We start from the raw sequence: 13970 nt of genomic DNA, 5'->3' as shown, positions 1-13970 counted from the left end.
ATTTTAACCGCTTATTTATAAATTAGAAGTGGAAGTCTGTGTTAAATTTTATTCTGATGCGCTTTTGAAGCTAGTCTCTCTCCTCTGCTATTTAGAGTTAACGACCGTGGAACTGTGCGCGAGTTTAAACGTGACGCCAAGAAAAGTCGCGCATCTTGCGACGCAAAATACGACTTTCCCGTCGAAACGAACACGCGTCACGGACGAAGATCAAACGCGAAGCGGTTACACTCACTTATCACGAGTGCTCCAACAGCGCTCGTAAGATCCTACAAACGCGATTTATGCAAAAAAACGATCTTTGAGACAGACCCGCCGCTCTCCTCTCGCGGCATCGCGATATATGCCGTTCGCGTAAGGTTGTCGTTGCGGTACCGCACACAAGGCATTACGTATAAAACACACAGATACACACGTATTGAGAGAGCGTGTGTGTGTGTGTGTGTCGGTTACGATGTAGGCCGTCAACGTAGGTGTATACCATCGTGGTTCGGCGCGCGGTCGCTGCGTACTGTTCTTGGCACAGTTTCTGGTCATCTCTTATTGCGAGCAGAACACGCGCGCAAGAAGAGCTGGACCTCTGCAATTTTCTCCGCATCCCGTCCCGTCCAGACTCGCGCAATATCCCAGAACGTCACGCAGGACAGTGCACCTGTGCGATCTATCTCGCAAAAAGAGTGCGCGCGCTCCATAAATAAGTGAGTACGAAAACCGCGAGAAGTGATAGCGAATCTTCACGACACTTTTTTCGCGGTTCTCTCAAATATTATTAGCGTTAAGCTGTTCCGTTTGAAAGATAGAAGTGTTCAACGAGGTTTCATTCCCGAGATGTAGTTTTTTATTTTTTGATTATAGACAGCTGAGATCTAAAGTGAATGCTAGATTGTTAATGGCAAAGGTACAGTAGGATATTGAGTCGTAAATAAGGTGACTTGAATAGTGATGTAATCGATTCATTATTTCTCATAGCATTTTACTGTAATAGCCTATGACGTGATTTGTCATTTATTTATCATTTGGAAAAAGAAAGACTTCTCACATTGAATGTTTTACACATTCAATTACACCAACTCTTCAAATAATCGCAAAATAGAAAAAATACTGCAAATTGTCACGTAATCGCACTATAACATGTGTATACATATAAAATTGTGTACATATAATTCTTTTTTTGAGAATTATTTGACAATGACAATCTTTGCATTTGTAAACAATAACACGAGATGATTTTTGCGTTTTGCGGAATTCGATGACTGATGTAATTAACTCTTTAATTCACGAGAGAAAGATAGTCTAATAGAATTTATATACAGGGTGTCCCAGAATTGGTTTAACATCGCTCGTAGGCAGGTAGAAGGAATAAAACTGAGGTGAAAAGTCCTATACCATTTTGCTAGATTCGCAATAGTTACTGAGATTTTAATTAACAAAGATCCGCGAATAAGCATGCATCGGGCNTGTCCTACGCGCGTAAGACAGCCCGATGCACGCTTATTCGCGGATCTTTGTTAATTAAAATCTCGGTAACTATTGCGAATCTAGCAAAATGGTATAAGACTTTTCACCTCAGTTTTATTCCTTCTACCTGCCTACGAGCGATGTTAAACCAATTCTGGGACACCCTGTATATAAAGTAGTTAGTACTCAAACGCACGTTAATGTTCTCGATTTATAATTAATGTTTTATGTTAGCATAAACACAATTTGTTTTATATTAAAAAAGTAATTACCAACATTCAGACAAGAGATGCATTGGTAATTGAAGAGAAAGATAATTTCAAAAGCACACACAGTGACTTGAAAAATCAAAACTAAAGTACATCGATGAATTATTCGATATTATTGTTTAAAAAAACTTTAAGGAAGAGATGAACTAACATTAATCATATCGATTTCTTTTTTTTGCTTCTCCTACACATCCCTTTCTATATTAATTGAATATCCCACACGCGAAATATCTATATACACAAGGTGTGGTCTCTCTTTTTTCTTTCTTATTCTTTTCTGACTAATTGCTATATCTGGGTCAAGAAAACCGATACCATTTTATTTGACGATCCTATTCAGTAGTATTGCGTATTTTTACCCAACGTTTTTTGCGCGTGCGGCTCTTACTCACCGCCTAAATTTAACATCAATTCCGCGTGTCAATCCAATCCACGATATTATTTCAACAATTTTTTGTTATCTTTTGTTACGTATAATGTTCACGAGTTTATATTATATATTTCTAAACATTTGACATCGCGTTTGCTACATATCTCGCGGATCGCTTGAAAACGAAGATGAGCTTCATTATATGTCGCACTTGTTAAAAACTATTATTTTCCGAAGTAGAGAAAAATTTACAGAACTGAAAATAAAAGCGGAAAATTTAAAAATTACTTAATAGATATTGTACTTAAAGTATATTAATTTATCATTTTTTAATAAATAAAAAGCTCGCGCGTAATTCTATGTATAATATGTATTTAAACATTAAGTATATCATTTTTATTAGAAATTTATTATTGATGTGGCCAAAATAATACTTATTTTGAGTAAAAGGCATAAAAGCACTGTTTAACAGTGATTTTAATACTCAAAATAGTATTTATTTTGGCCATATCAATAAATTTCTATAATAATTAATTATGTAATGTATATTATTTTTTCCTCGTTAACTTGTTAGTGGTAATAAGTTATTTTAATAGATTATACAACACATTTATTGCGAGTCAACTCAAAATAAACGGCTGTATCAACATTTAATGATTATCTTTTTGTTGAAAAGGATTGTCAGAGCTTCACAGCGATTTCTTGTATAAGTGACGCAATTGCTTTTTGCGTGAATCTGATAGAATTGTGCGTTCACCAACGCATATTGCATTCTTTCAGATCGCATCTACGAATTGTGCATAGAATATTCATTATTCTTTCTAAAAAAATATCTATAACATATAGTTCGCATGTAGGTTTAAAACTTTTTATATATAAAACGACACACACACATCCCCTTTTACTAGTTTAACATTTTATATGTCGTATCCTTTGCAACGGAATAGAGACAGACACTTACGTTAATCGCCGTAGATTATGACATCACCAGGGAAAATTTATGCAAAACATTCTCGAATAAAATAAGTTTTCGTCAAAAACCGGTTCAACTCGTCGAAGTGAACTTGCACAAAACGCGCCAGAAACTCTACACGTTCAACATAGGATAATCAACATCAACTGCCATGTTCTGTAGTCATTCTACATTTTTCTGTTTCAAGTTCTAAATTGACTTCACTTTTCATGCCACGGTAAATCTGCCTCATCTCACTCGACTCTCAAAAATATTTTACAAATAAAAGCTCTATATAAAAGAAGCGTATATCACTGTTTTTTTTTTTTTTTCTAACGTCATGGATCAAGTTGGTCAAGGTAGATTATACTGAAATACAAATCTTTCGCGTTTTTTTCTCAAGTACCGGTCAAGTCATTAATTTGCTGAAATACACAAGGTAATTTTAAGCGACCGATCATCATTTGCACATAGTCACTTTTTGCTTAAAGTAAGTGGGAAAGTTCACGGGAACAGCATAAGACCGTGAGATATTTCTTTATATGGCTCGGAAGACCTCGAACAATCTTTGTCGATGTGCAGCCGCATACAATTCCGTGGTGATCTTGACCTGATCTTCAAAGACAAGGAAGCATTGAACAGTGGATCTTTTACGTGCGCACAATCTCACGTACAATCATCCATTTTGGATCAAACACACATACTCGCATACGTTTACAACGTACTAATAAATGCTGTTATTTAGAAGGAATATAATAGTAATTTAATTTTTTGTACAACTCTAAAAAGTAATTTTTTTTAATATAAAAAAAAATATATGAGAAATATCTAATCTGAAATCTCTCTCTCTCTCTCTCTCTCTCTCTCTCTCTCTCTCTCTCTCTCTCTCTCAAAATAATTAATTTCTAGTAGAAACATAGTCCAATATAAAATTTTTTTCTTTACAAACTTTGAGAATTTGAGTCTTAAATTTTATTAAATTTTACATACGCTTGACTATACGTGTAAAATGATATCACACGTTTTGATATGTGTAACACTAAAGCATTTTTCTTTTAAAGTTTTCTATTTTATTTAGAGATTTGTGCAGGTTGTTTTGAGGTAAACCGTGAAAAATATTACAACACGCGTGAAATATCACATTACACGGAACATTCTATACATACACACACACACACAAATCTTCATTATAGATTACATTAGATAGAACCTTCATTAGCTGTCACATAAAATTATGAACATCCAATAGACATCTAATAAACTTCATGTCTGTGTAGACGTGCATGTTTATTCCACAAGGATGTATCTATCAGTAGATATTGCGTTTTCTACATTCTGGAGAAATACATATTAAACACCGGAAGGAAGGTCAGCGACGGCGAATTGACTTGCTTAGGTGCCTAAAATAGATGCGCCTGTATGAAACGCGGACGGTTTTACATGCCAATGACCTGAATTTTCTCTATTCTCGACATAAAAATCAACTCAGATTGCGATGTTATGATACACAAAAAACGCGGCTTCTATCATATTATCGCCTATTATTACGTAGCTTATTACCGTTCGGCATCGATAGATAAGACGCAAGTGTAGCAAGACTATAATAGTATTATGTAAATAGTATTTGGACTTCGGGATCAAGATAGTCGTAAAAAATATACAAGCAATATTACATTATTTTGAAAGATATATTTTTTCTAGCGTTCGATGCTGCTAGAGACAAATAATTAAAGAAAATTGTTATATTTTTAATCTTTTTTTAGTTGTACACTAAATATATATTGCTCTTTTTTTTTAATATTACAGTAAAATAATTTCACTATTTTTTTTTTAATTCTAGAATGCAGCTAAAAACGTGTTGCAGATACTGTTCCCTGAAAACGGGAACAATTTTCAGTGGAGTATGTGGGATCGTAAGTACAATTATTTCCATATTTCTTTATTTGTATGACTCAATTGTCAATATACAAATCTGATGTTTTATGTAGGTGCTTGCTGTGATTTCTTTGATTCTGATCTTTACGGTGAACATAGAATGGAAAACAATAATTATCGACATTCTAGACAAAACTACCGTGAAGATCATCTTCGCAATCAACCTCTGTATGACCATTCTGATCTCTACACTACTTATAATTGGTGTTTTAAAAGTAAATATACATACATACATATGTATACATGTTCTTTTATTAATATATCAACATAAAATAAGCTCTTCCTCTAAAAGTAATACTACATTCAAGCGATTTGCATTTACAGAAAAATACATTTATGATGCTTCCATGGGTAGTCCTCGGCATTATGTTAGCTGTCGGTCTTCTTGTAAGCGTCCTTTATACCTCAATCATGTTTTTCATAAACCACGAAGTTCTTAACGGTGTTCTTTGGCTTGTCTTTGGTCTAATTGCTGTCGGTGAGTAGAAAAGAATCTTTACAAAAGAATTTCGCAGACATTAATCTACTATAGAAATTAATACTATAGAAACATGAAATAGTTTTTATTTAAAATGTAAAACAATTCTGCATTTTTATCAAATTCAATAAGAAGTTTATAAAATCAAAACAGTTTTTATCAAAGACTCACAGAAGTTATATAATATTTATGTGAAAATATATATATTGAGTGAAAAAGACAGAGAGAGAGAGAGAAGTTTCTTCTTCATTATTTTATTTTTTACAGTGGTATATACTTACATGTGGCTGGTAGTGTTCAGTTATTTCCATCAACTAAGAATCGAAAAAATGAACAGAAGAATAGGTCCCTATGGAAAACCGTATAATTATCGACGACCATAAAATTGAATGTAAATGAGTGCAGTAATCTTCTTGTGCAGATATCTCAGCTCAAGAACGATGTGACATTTGCAGCTACTATTCATATCAATCTATATATATTAGCTCACGACGACACTATTGCAATCGGATAGATATCAATGGTTCGTATCTCGATTAGTCAAACAATGTTGCACAATTTACTGTATTGTTTAGCATAGAGAAACCAAAATTGTGTGTGTGTGTGTGTGTGATTTCATTTACAATTCCAATTTATAATACACAGAAAATGACGCACAAAATTTCATAGAATTTAATTGTCATCATAAAAATGCATTACTTATATTAATAACACTTAGTAACTTTTTCTTTTTAGATTTTTATAATTTATTTTTTAGACGTATAACATATTTTTTATGTTGTGCTAATTTTATTAATAATGGACATATAAATACGCAAAAAAGAAAGCAACATTTCGTGTGCCATTTATTATACAAGATAAAATTACAGTCACATGGAGTAAGTATATTTTTTTACATATTGTAAAATATTAATTTATATATGTGATATAAAAAAAGTCATAAAGATATTTTTCTATCATACTATTTATACGTTTACCAAAGCGCGATAAATGTTTCAATTTATATGTTTTATAAGAACGTCCCGTTTAATACGCGTACAAATTAAAACATTATAAGTTAATACATTAATAACATTATAACAAATATTTGAAGATATTTTTACATCTGATAATATATTTATTATCACTATATGTGTGTGTACATATATATATATATATATATATATATATATATGTATGTATATGTTATTATAAGTAGATATACTATAAATAGTATTGTTAGATATAAAAATATTGTTGTATAATAAATATATTATTTAAATATAAACAAATGTTATGAATTAATTTATATTTTAGTTTAAAACAAAATATTCCAAATGCAGTAAAGAATAGTATTTAGAGTACGCTATTTCGTATATTATTATAACTAAATAATATTGGCAGGAATTTTATTATCCACAAATAAATTTGAAAAGAAGAATAAAACGAATAAAGTATTAACAAACTAATTCATGCTATATATATAGTGTAATATATATTTGTGTTATAAGTTGTTGTTTTTATTAGATCATACAAACGCAAATTGTTAAAAAACAACTGTACTACTATACTAATATAAATACTGCCTTTCCGGTCAACATGACCGGAGAATAGTAATATATATAAGATAACAATAGCAAATATTATCATATAATTAATATATAATTAAAATATAACTAAATAAATAATTACATTATCATATAATTAATTATAAATAATAATTTGTTTTTTATTTAAACAAAATGTATGTATACATATTGCACAAAATATATTGTCCTACTAATTTTTGTAAACTAATTAATGTATGTTAATTAATTAATCTCTATATTGTATACTCATGTATCATTACGAGTTTTTAATTTGCATCGTCTTATGATCAATATTATTTAATATAAGTAAATTATACATGTATTTTTAATTATATTTATATATTTTTTTGTTTATTTCTCTATTCCACATGTTGTACATTCGAAAATTCTGCAAGCATTGTCAAATTAGTTTTTACAGTGTAATAAATATTTATTGATTATGATTGAGTTTGTCTTAAAAATTGTACTCATTTGAAATAAAAATAATTACTTTTAATTAAGAATATTAGATTTGCACAATAAAAACACATATTTTATAAAAGTATTCAAGTAAAATAAGAAAAGTTTAATATCAAACAAATGCATTTTCTATATCTTGTCGAATAAATAAACCAAGGACTCCGGCAGCAAGACCTGTCATGTGATTATTACATCCGAAATCGATTATCGACGCTGCTCGTCGACTAATTTTGTGTTCTTCATCATATCTGAAAAGTGAGCAATATATTTTTTGTTACTTAATCGTAGATATTTTTGTAAAGTTTAACAATAAAAATAAACTAAACCTATATATCAACTAATAATTGATTATATATAATACGTATAATATATATAATATGTAGTTATATTATCATTAAAAAATCATTAAAAAATTATAATTATAAAAATGTGTGATATAAATATACACTTTATTATATATAAAACTTTGTAGATAATATATTTTGTAATAATAATAATAATAAAATAATTACGTTATCTAAATAATTGTTAAAACAAAACTTGTTCTAATGCATAAAAATTTACCTCAAGCTAAAACAACCAGCTTGGTCTTGCCAACTCAATATTAAATCTTTGTAGCGTTTATTAACAAATTCGTAATATCCTTCCATGCCACATAAAAGAACTAGTAAGATAAAAAAAAAGTAGTTAACTGAAAAATATTATATTTTGCTTTTCTTTGTAGATAAAAAAATGTGTATGCTTACTTTGTTCAATTACAAGATCTCGTGTAATACGAGGAAAATTTAATGCTTCAAGACTAACAAAATGTTGAAAAATCCTGGCACAATATGCAGGTATCAAATAGGAAAATGTTACCGGTATATCTTCTCGACATCCAAACTGCAGTTTAGCATTGTATAAAATTTATTAATACATGTAAATAAAAAACAAGAGAGAAAATGTAGAAAAAAAATATTATCTCTTGTCTTTTATAAAATATAAAATATACAATTTTGTAATTTTTAATGTTAGTTGACAAAAAATATTTTAACTTTGTTCTAATTTCTTCTCTCTTCCTCACAAGCAGTATGTTTTGTAAATTGTAAAATCGATACAAAATATTTTAAACTCTTTCATCAAGCAATCTTACCGCTCGAGCTATTTGTATCATGAGCAGCCTGTGTGTAAGACTATATCCCGTAGCACAGTCATCTTTCAACAATATCTCTCTGCAAGTCTCAGGAATTTGACACTCGCCATTTTCTTTACTATTACGTATAATTGTGACTATACAATAATCACTTTGTGTTTCATTAGGCGCTCCATGCCACATCGACTCAAAGAATGTCCAATAGTTTATTTCTGAAGTGAGAATAAGCCTGCCTCTTGGAAAGATGCTTGTCCACCATATGGATTTTATCCACAAATCAGGATCATTTACAGTTGATTGCACTATAAACTTTTACATCTTGTAAAACTTAATCGATAACTTATTTGTTACGAATGTCTTTAAACAATATGTTCGAACAACGAAATAAACATTTCGATTTTTTATTGCATGTGCATCAAGCATTTACTTACAATAATACTCATATTCGTTCGCAGGAATAACATTGTCCATTAAGTTTCTTCGAACGAAATTAGAAAACATAGCCATATCTTTAACATCCATGATGAGTTTACTTTCCAAATATTGTGCGTTCTTATGAAGAAGCGCGGCTTTCAAGTTAGCTATTTTAATAGAACTGTATTATTAAATCTTACATATTACAATTTATATAAAAAAATGTGTGCATGTAGTTTAAAAAATTTTAAACCAAACAACTGAAATTCTTTAAAAAAATATATATATATATATACATACACACACGTCATCTACTTGGAAAACTAAATGCAAATACCTAACTTTATTGCAAAGACATACAATTATTTATCAGCATTTCTTATTTTTGTTCTTACTTCTAATTGACGCGATATGAGAGTGTATAGAAATTTGTTTTACCTTCGCTTAAAGTAACACCATAAGTAGCGTCTACGTTCATCTGCTTTGGTCTATTATTCATGAAAGTAAGAATCCTGAACAAGGCGAGTAATTTTTGCTCTGAAATCGTCGGTACATATTTATACTTCATTATCTTATAAAATATTGGCACTCTTTGCGATAATTGTTTTTTACAATACTTAAATGTATGTAAAGTAAAAAAAACATTAAATACAATTGAGACAAAAAAGAAAGAACACATGCACACGCAAATCTAATATATAACTATCTCGATATTTTACGAAGTGTTATATAATGACAAAGTTTTGGTTAAAACTTGTTTGGCACTCGTATTGTTTTACTATTTTCGATTTGCAATTATTCATTCACTCACGCAAACTCTCCGAATCAAATTCCGCGTCAGTTCGCGACGAAAACCAGATGAGCAGAAAAATAAACCCAAAGATTATCAAAAATCTTGACATTCTAGTTTTCAGCGGATCGTCTGAACAAAGAAAACCCGAAAAACTTCATTCGCACAGCTTATATAAGTCGAATGAATCCCCACCGTAAAGCGGCCGAGTACATCAAATGAACAAAACCTTAATGAAATTTATTGCCCATCGATGTTTCTTCATCGCAGAAGATGCGACACTCCCAAAGCGTATCTCTAAATCGCGGATGTAGAACCACGTGATACCACTTTTTCTTCATGAAACAGACGTAATCTGACAAGAAGAAACATTCTTTTTCTCCATGAGACTCTGTTGGATTATCGCGCGGCTTTTCCAACCACCTACAAGAACTTCAATTTATATTCCCAGTTGCGTTTCTTTATTTCGAGAGACATAAGAGACGTGAGAAAATTATTGATCTATCACTATCTACATCGTGAAGAAGAGAGAGATAATCGCGCTTATAGTAAAAAGTTTTTAAGTTACAATAAAACAATAATTATTCATAATTGGATCACTATTTTTTAATAGATCAAACTATTCGTCTATAATTAGGCCGAATAACTGTGACTCGTTTTTTTATAACACAGATTATAGAATACAATTGTGACAAACTGTTACGGGATAAAGGAAATTATTACAGCAAACAGTTAAAAAGAATAGAGAGAAGAATGATGTTATAATTGTCTATATAACTAGATACTCAGAAGCTTTACTCATTGTCAGTTATACAATAGGTCAAAAAGTATTAACACACTTTTTTTTTTTAATATCTTTACACATCAAAGTGATTATATATTACTATAAAATAGGTTCTTTAGTGTAGATTTAAGGGTGTGTGTCATTAGAACAGAGTAGAAAACTTAGCATTTGCAATGATGAATGCTCAGATTTATATTAATGTGTTGTCGAGATAACTTATTACAGAGTACAACTAAATTGGGTATACGAAACATTTTGTTTTAAACAAAACAATGATTTGAAGTACACAACCAAAAAACAAGAGAATAGGGTAGCTTCACAATGTGTCTGAGCGGCTTTCTACGACCACTACGATAACTAATTATTGGATATTAACTCAATAGAAAAACTTTGGCATATATTGGATTTGGAGATTCAAAAAAGACAAATAAATAATAAAATTGATTTGAAAAAAAAAAACATTTATAATGGTAAAAAATTTGTTTAGAAATTGTAAAAAAACATATGGAATCGATGCCAAGTCGATTACAAGCCATACTTAATGCCAAGAGCATGCATGCCAAATATTAAACACTTGATTTATTTATAATGTAAATAGTTGTATTTTTATTGATTAGATCACAAATGTAATACTTTTTTGACTATAGAAATTGTCGTTTTTCTTAAAAAAAATAATAGCGTGCGCTTGTGTTGTGCTAATATTATTAAATAAAAGTAATCAAAGATGCATGCAAAAATTATATACCATACATATGAAAATAATGATTCTTTGGTTATTCATTAATACAATATAAACTTTTATACATACATACATACATATATATATATGTGTAGATAAACACACATGTATGTATATATTGAATAAAGAGATGCATGCAATATACATATAAAATTATAAAATAATTTCACTTATCTTATGTGTAATTAAATATAAGAATAAATTGATTTTTGCCTGATAAACACACCTTATAGAAAAAATTGTCACACATTTATAAAAACTTTATTAACATTTTATCTTGTATTTTAAACAGAATTAATATATATATATTTTACAGATTTTCATATGCATGCTATAAATAAATCTAAATAGATCTCATTATTTTATATCTTATTATATCCGTTCTATTCAATTTTTATCTCTTTTTATTATGTTATCTTAACAAAATTAAGTTTGTAATTTACATATGTACTCATATATTTTCTTTATGATTTTAAATATCTTTTTTTAGTATGTATAAATACATAAAATATATATATATAACATACACACAATTTTTACATACATATTTTTGAAATAAACAAAGTGCAATAGGTTTTTATACTCTCCTCTCTCTCCTTTTCTCTTTATTATAATATATTCCCTTACGAAAAAGAATTACTGGCGGTAATATATTGCGGCAGTGGTACGAAAGAATTACTGGCATTCTGTGTAATTGCCAGTAATATTTTCAGTGATTCCTGTAATATCTAATACTATTCTTGTGTGATTGTCAATAATACTTATATTACTGATTTTATTTATATGTAATCGGCAATAGTTCTTTTTCGTAAGGGTTAATAATATGAAATATTCATGTATCAGTTTAATATATATATATATATATACAGGGAGTCCCAGAATTGGTTTAACATCTCTCGTAGGCAGATAGAAGGAATAAAACTGAGTCGAAAAGTCCTATACCATTTTGCTAGATTCGCAATAGTTACCGAAATCTTAATTAACAAAGATCCGCGAATAAGCGTGCATCGGGCTGTCTTACGCGCGTAGGACAGCCCGGCGCTCCGCACAATTACATTTTAATATGTATATGTTATAGTATATGCTGTTATATTAGCTCCTCCCATATGCTCCTACAGGTAACACCGTAAGCGCGCGAAGCGCACTGGGCTGTCTTAAGCGAGTAATTCAGCCCGATGCATGCTTATTCGCTGATCTTTGTTAATTAAGATCTCGGTAACTATTGCAAATCTAGCAAAATTGTATAAAACTTTTTGACTCAGTTTTACTCCTTCTATTTATTCACGAGAGATGTTACACCAATTCTGGGACACCCTGTATATATGACAATATCAATTAACACTAAGTAAAACAATATCCTACATAATGATATTTAGTAGAAGTAGTAAGAGTAAAATTTCATATAAAATGTTCAATCATCATTATCTGTCAACAAATGTCAATAGATAATACATGTTATACATCTTATGTCAATTCTAATTATGCTTCTAAATATTTATATGTAAATATTACATACACGTCTTAGAATATAAATAGTCTTTTATTTTCTTTCGATCTGGTTTCATCACATATGATTATGCTGATCGACATTGTTTCCAAATTCAATTTCCAATTGTAATCTATAATCCATAGCAACAAAGACAATAACTAAAAGCACTGGTAAGCGAAATCTTGATTGCCAGCCAAGCTTCAATATGAACATCAAAGAACGATGGAGAGTGCCACCATTTCCCAGGAACATTTCAGAAGGCATCTTTTTCATGACAGTCAAAAACCTTTTGGATAGATATAATTGTATGAATGTTTAACTATGTGTTTCAATATATACACATTAAACTAGAAAAATAAGGATAATATTCTCAGTTACTCAAGATTCAATTAATATTCTTCAAGATCTATTTAAAAAGTGAATAACAAGTAATTTCATGCTGTCTGTCACATATTCAGCAGGCGATGTTTATAAATTACTGCACCTGTTAAATAATACAAAACAAAATATGCACAAAAGTTACATACAAACACATTATCCATGTGTTGAGACAACTATACTAACCGCATCATCAGCTACTGTGTTGTATACTCTCTTTAACATTTCTTCAATATTATTTGATGAAACTTTGACCTCTCACGTACACACGACCCCTTTTATATATATTTTCTATACACCTCCCAAAAAAAAACAACTAGACGTTGTAGTAAATACGTGCAAATGTATGGGTGACAGTTTCTTTTGCAAACATGTCTTTCGCCGTTATGTGGAAATTGATTGGCGAGTTAATTGCTTTTACATTGACAGGTGGTTTGGTTTGGTGGTGCATATATGGCTCAAAAGACCGTACATTGACAGGTGTCAGAATCAAATGGTGAACCGAAGTGTGTGCAAGACTAGTTTAATAAACAGTAATATAATCAGGCCGCAGGCGGCCGAAGTCAATTTATCACTGCATACTCATATATGTACACAACGTGTCACTGAATCGCGGAATAGGCGCGGGGATCGGGGAGCAAGCGGGGCGGTTGCTCGTAGCGCCAACGAGCGCCGTGCGAACTAACTAGTAGCAATCGGTTGTCCACAACTACGTCGTGTCGATAATGTAACTGCTCTTCCTTCCTATTTTCTTC

At 30.4% G+C, this 13970-nt stretch overlaps 2 protein-coding genes and 1 long non-coding RNA gene across 4 annotated transcripts; 1 reads left to right on the top strand and 2 right to left on the bottom strand.

Annotated features, from left to right (window-relative positions):
* Positions 1-325: 325 nt before the first annotated feature.
* On the top strand, positions 326-5985 carry LOC109863974. Its single transcript, XM_020444711.1, has 5 exons — positions 326-698; positions 4890-4962; positions 5038-5199; positions 5309-5462; positions 5730-5985. The coding sequence occupies exons 2-5, from the start codon at positions 4891-4893 to the stop codon at positions 5843-5845; spliced, it is 504 nt and encodes a 167-aa protein (XP_020300300.1). The 5' UTR covers positions 326-698; position 4890; the 3' UTR covers positions 5846-5985.
* Positions 5986-7197: 1212 nt separating this feature from the next.
* On the bottom strand, positions 7198-10580 carry LOC109863959 (UPF0764 protein C16orf89 homolog). Of its 2 annotated transcripts, XM_020444699.1 has the most exons (7): positions 9847-10580; positions 9474-9572; positions 9053-9202; positions 8622-8923; positions 8236-8371; positions 8054-8153; positions 7198-7737 (listed from the first exon to the last, which is right to left on the bottom strand). In XM_020444699.1, exons 1-7 carry the CDS (start codon positions 9935-9937, stop codon positions 7602-7604), a joined length of 1014 nt encoding a protein of 337 aa, XP_020300288.1. In that variant the 5' UTR covers positions 9938-10580; the 3' UTR covers positions 7198-7601. The 2 variants fall into 2 exon arrangements, with proteins under 2 accessions (XP_020300288.1, XP_020300280.1); XM_020444691.1 differs by having other exon boundaries at positions 9474-9922.
* A 2450-nt stretch (positions 10581-13030) lies between these two features.
* On the bottom strand, positions 13031-13808 carry LOC109863831. Its single transcript, XR_002251385.1, has 3 exons — positions 13402-13808; positions 13216-13321; positions 13031-13123 (listed from the first exon to the last, which is right to left on the bottom strand). It is a non-coding gene; the product is annotated as an uncharacterized LOC109863831 (long non-coding RNA).
* Between the last annotated feature and the right edge of the window lie 162 nt (positions 13809-13970).

The sequence above is a fragment of the Pseudomyrmex gracilis genome, unplaced genomic scaffold, assembly GCF_002006095.1.
Source record: "Pseudomyrmex gracilis isolate BER0280 unplaced genomic scaffold, ASM200609v1 scaffold_0, whole genome shotgun sequence".
Classification (NCBI taxonomy): Eukaryota; Metazoa; Arthropoda; class Insecta; order Hymenoptera; family Formicidae; genus Pseudomyrmex; species Pseudomyrmex gracilis.
Note: the sequence above shows the minus strand (reverse complement) of the source record. Positions and strands in the feature narration are given on the sequence as shown.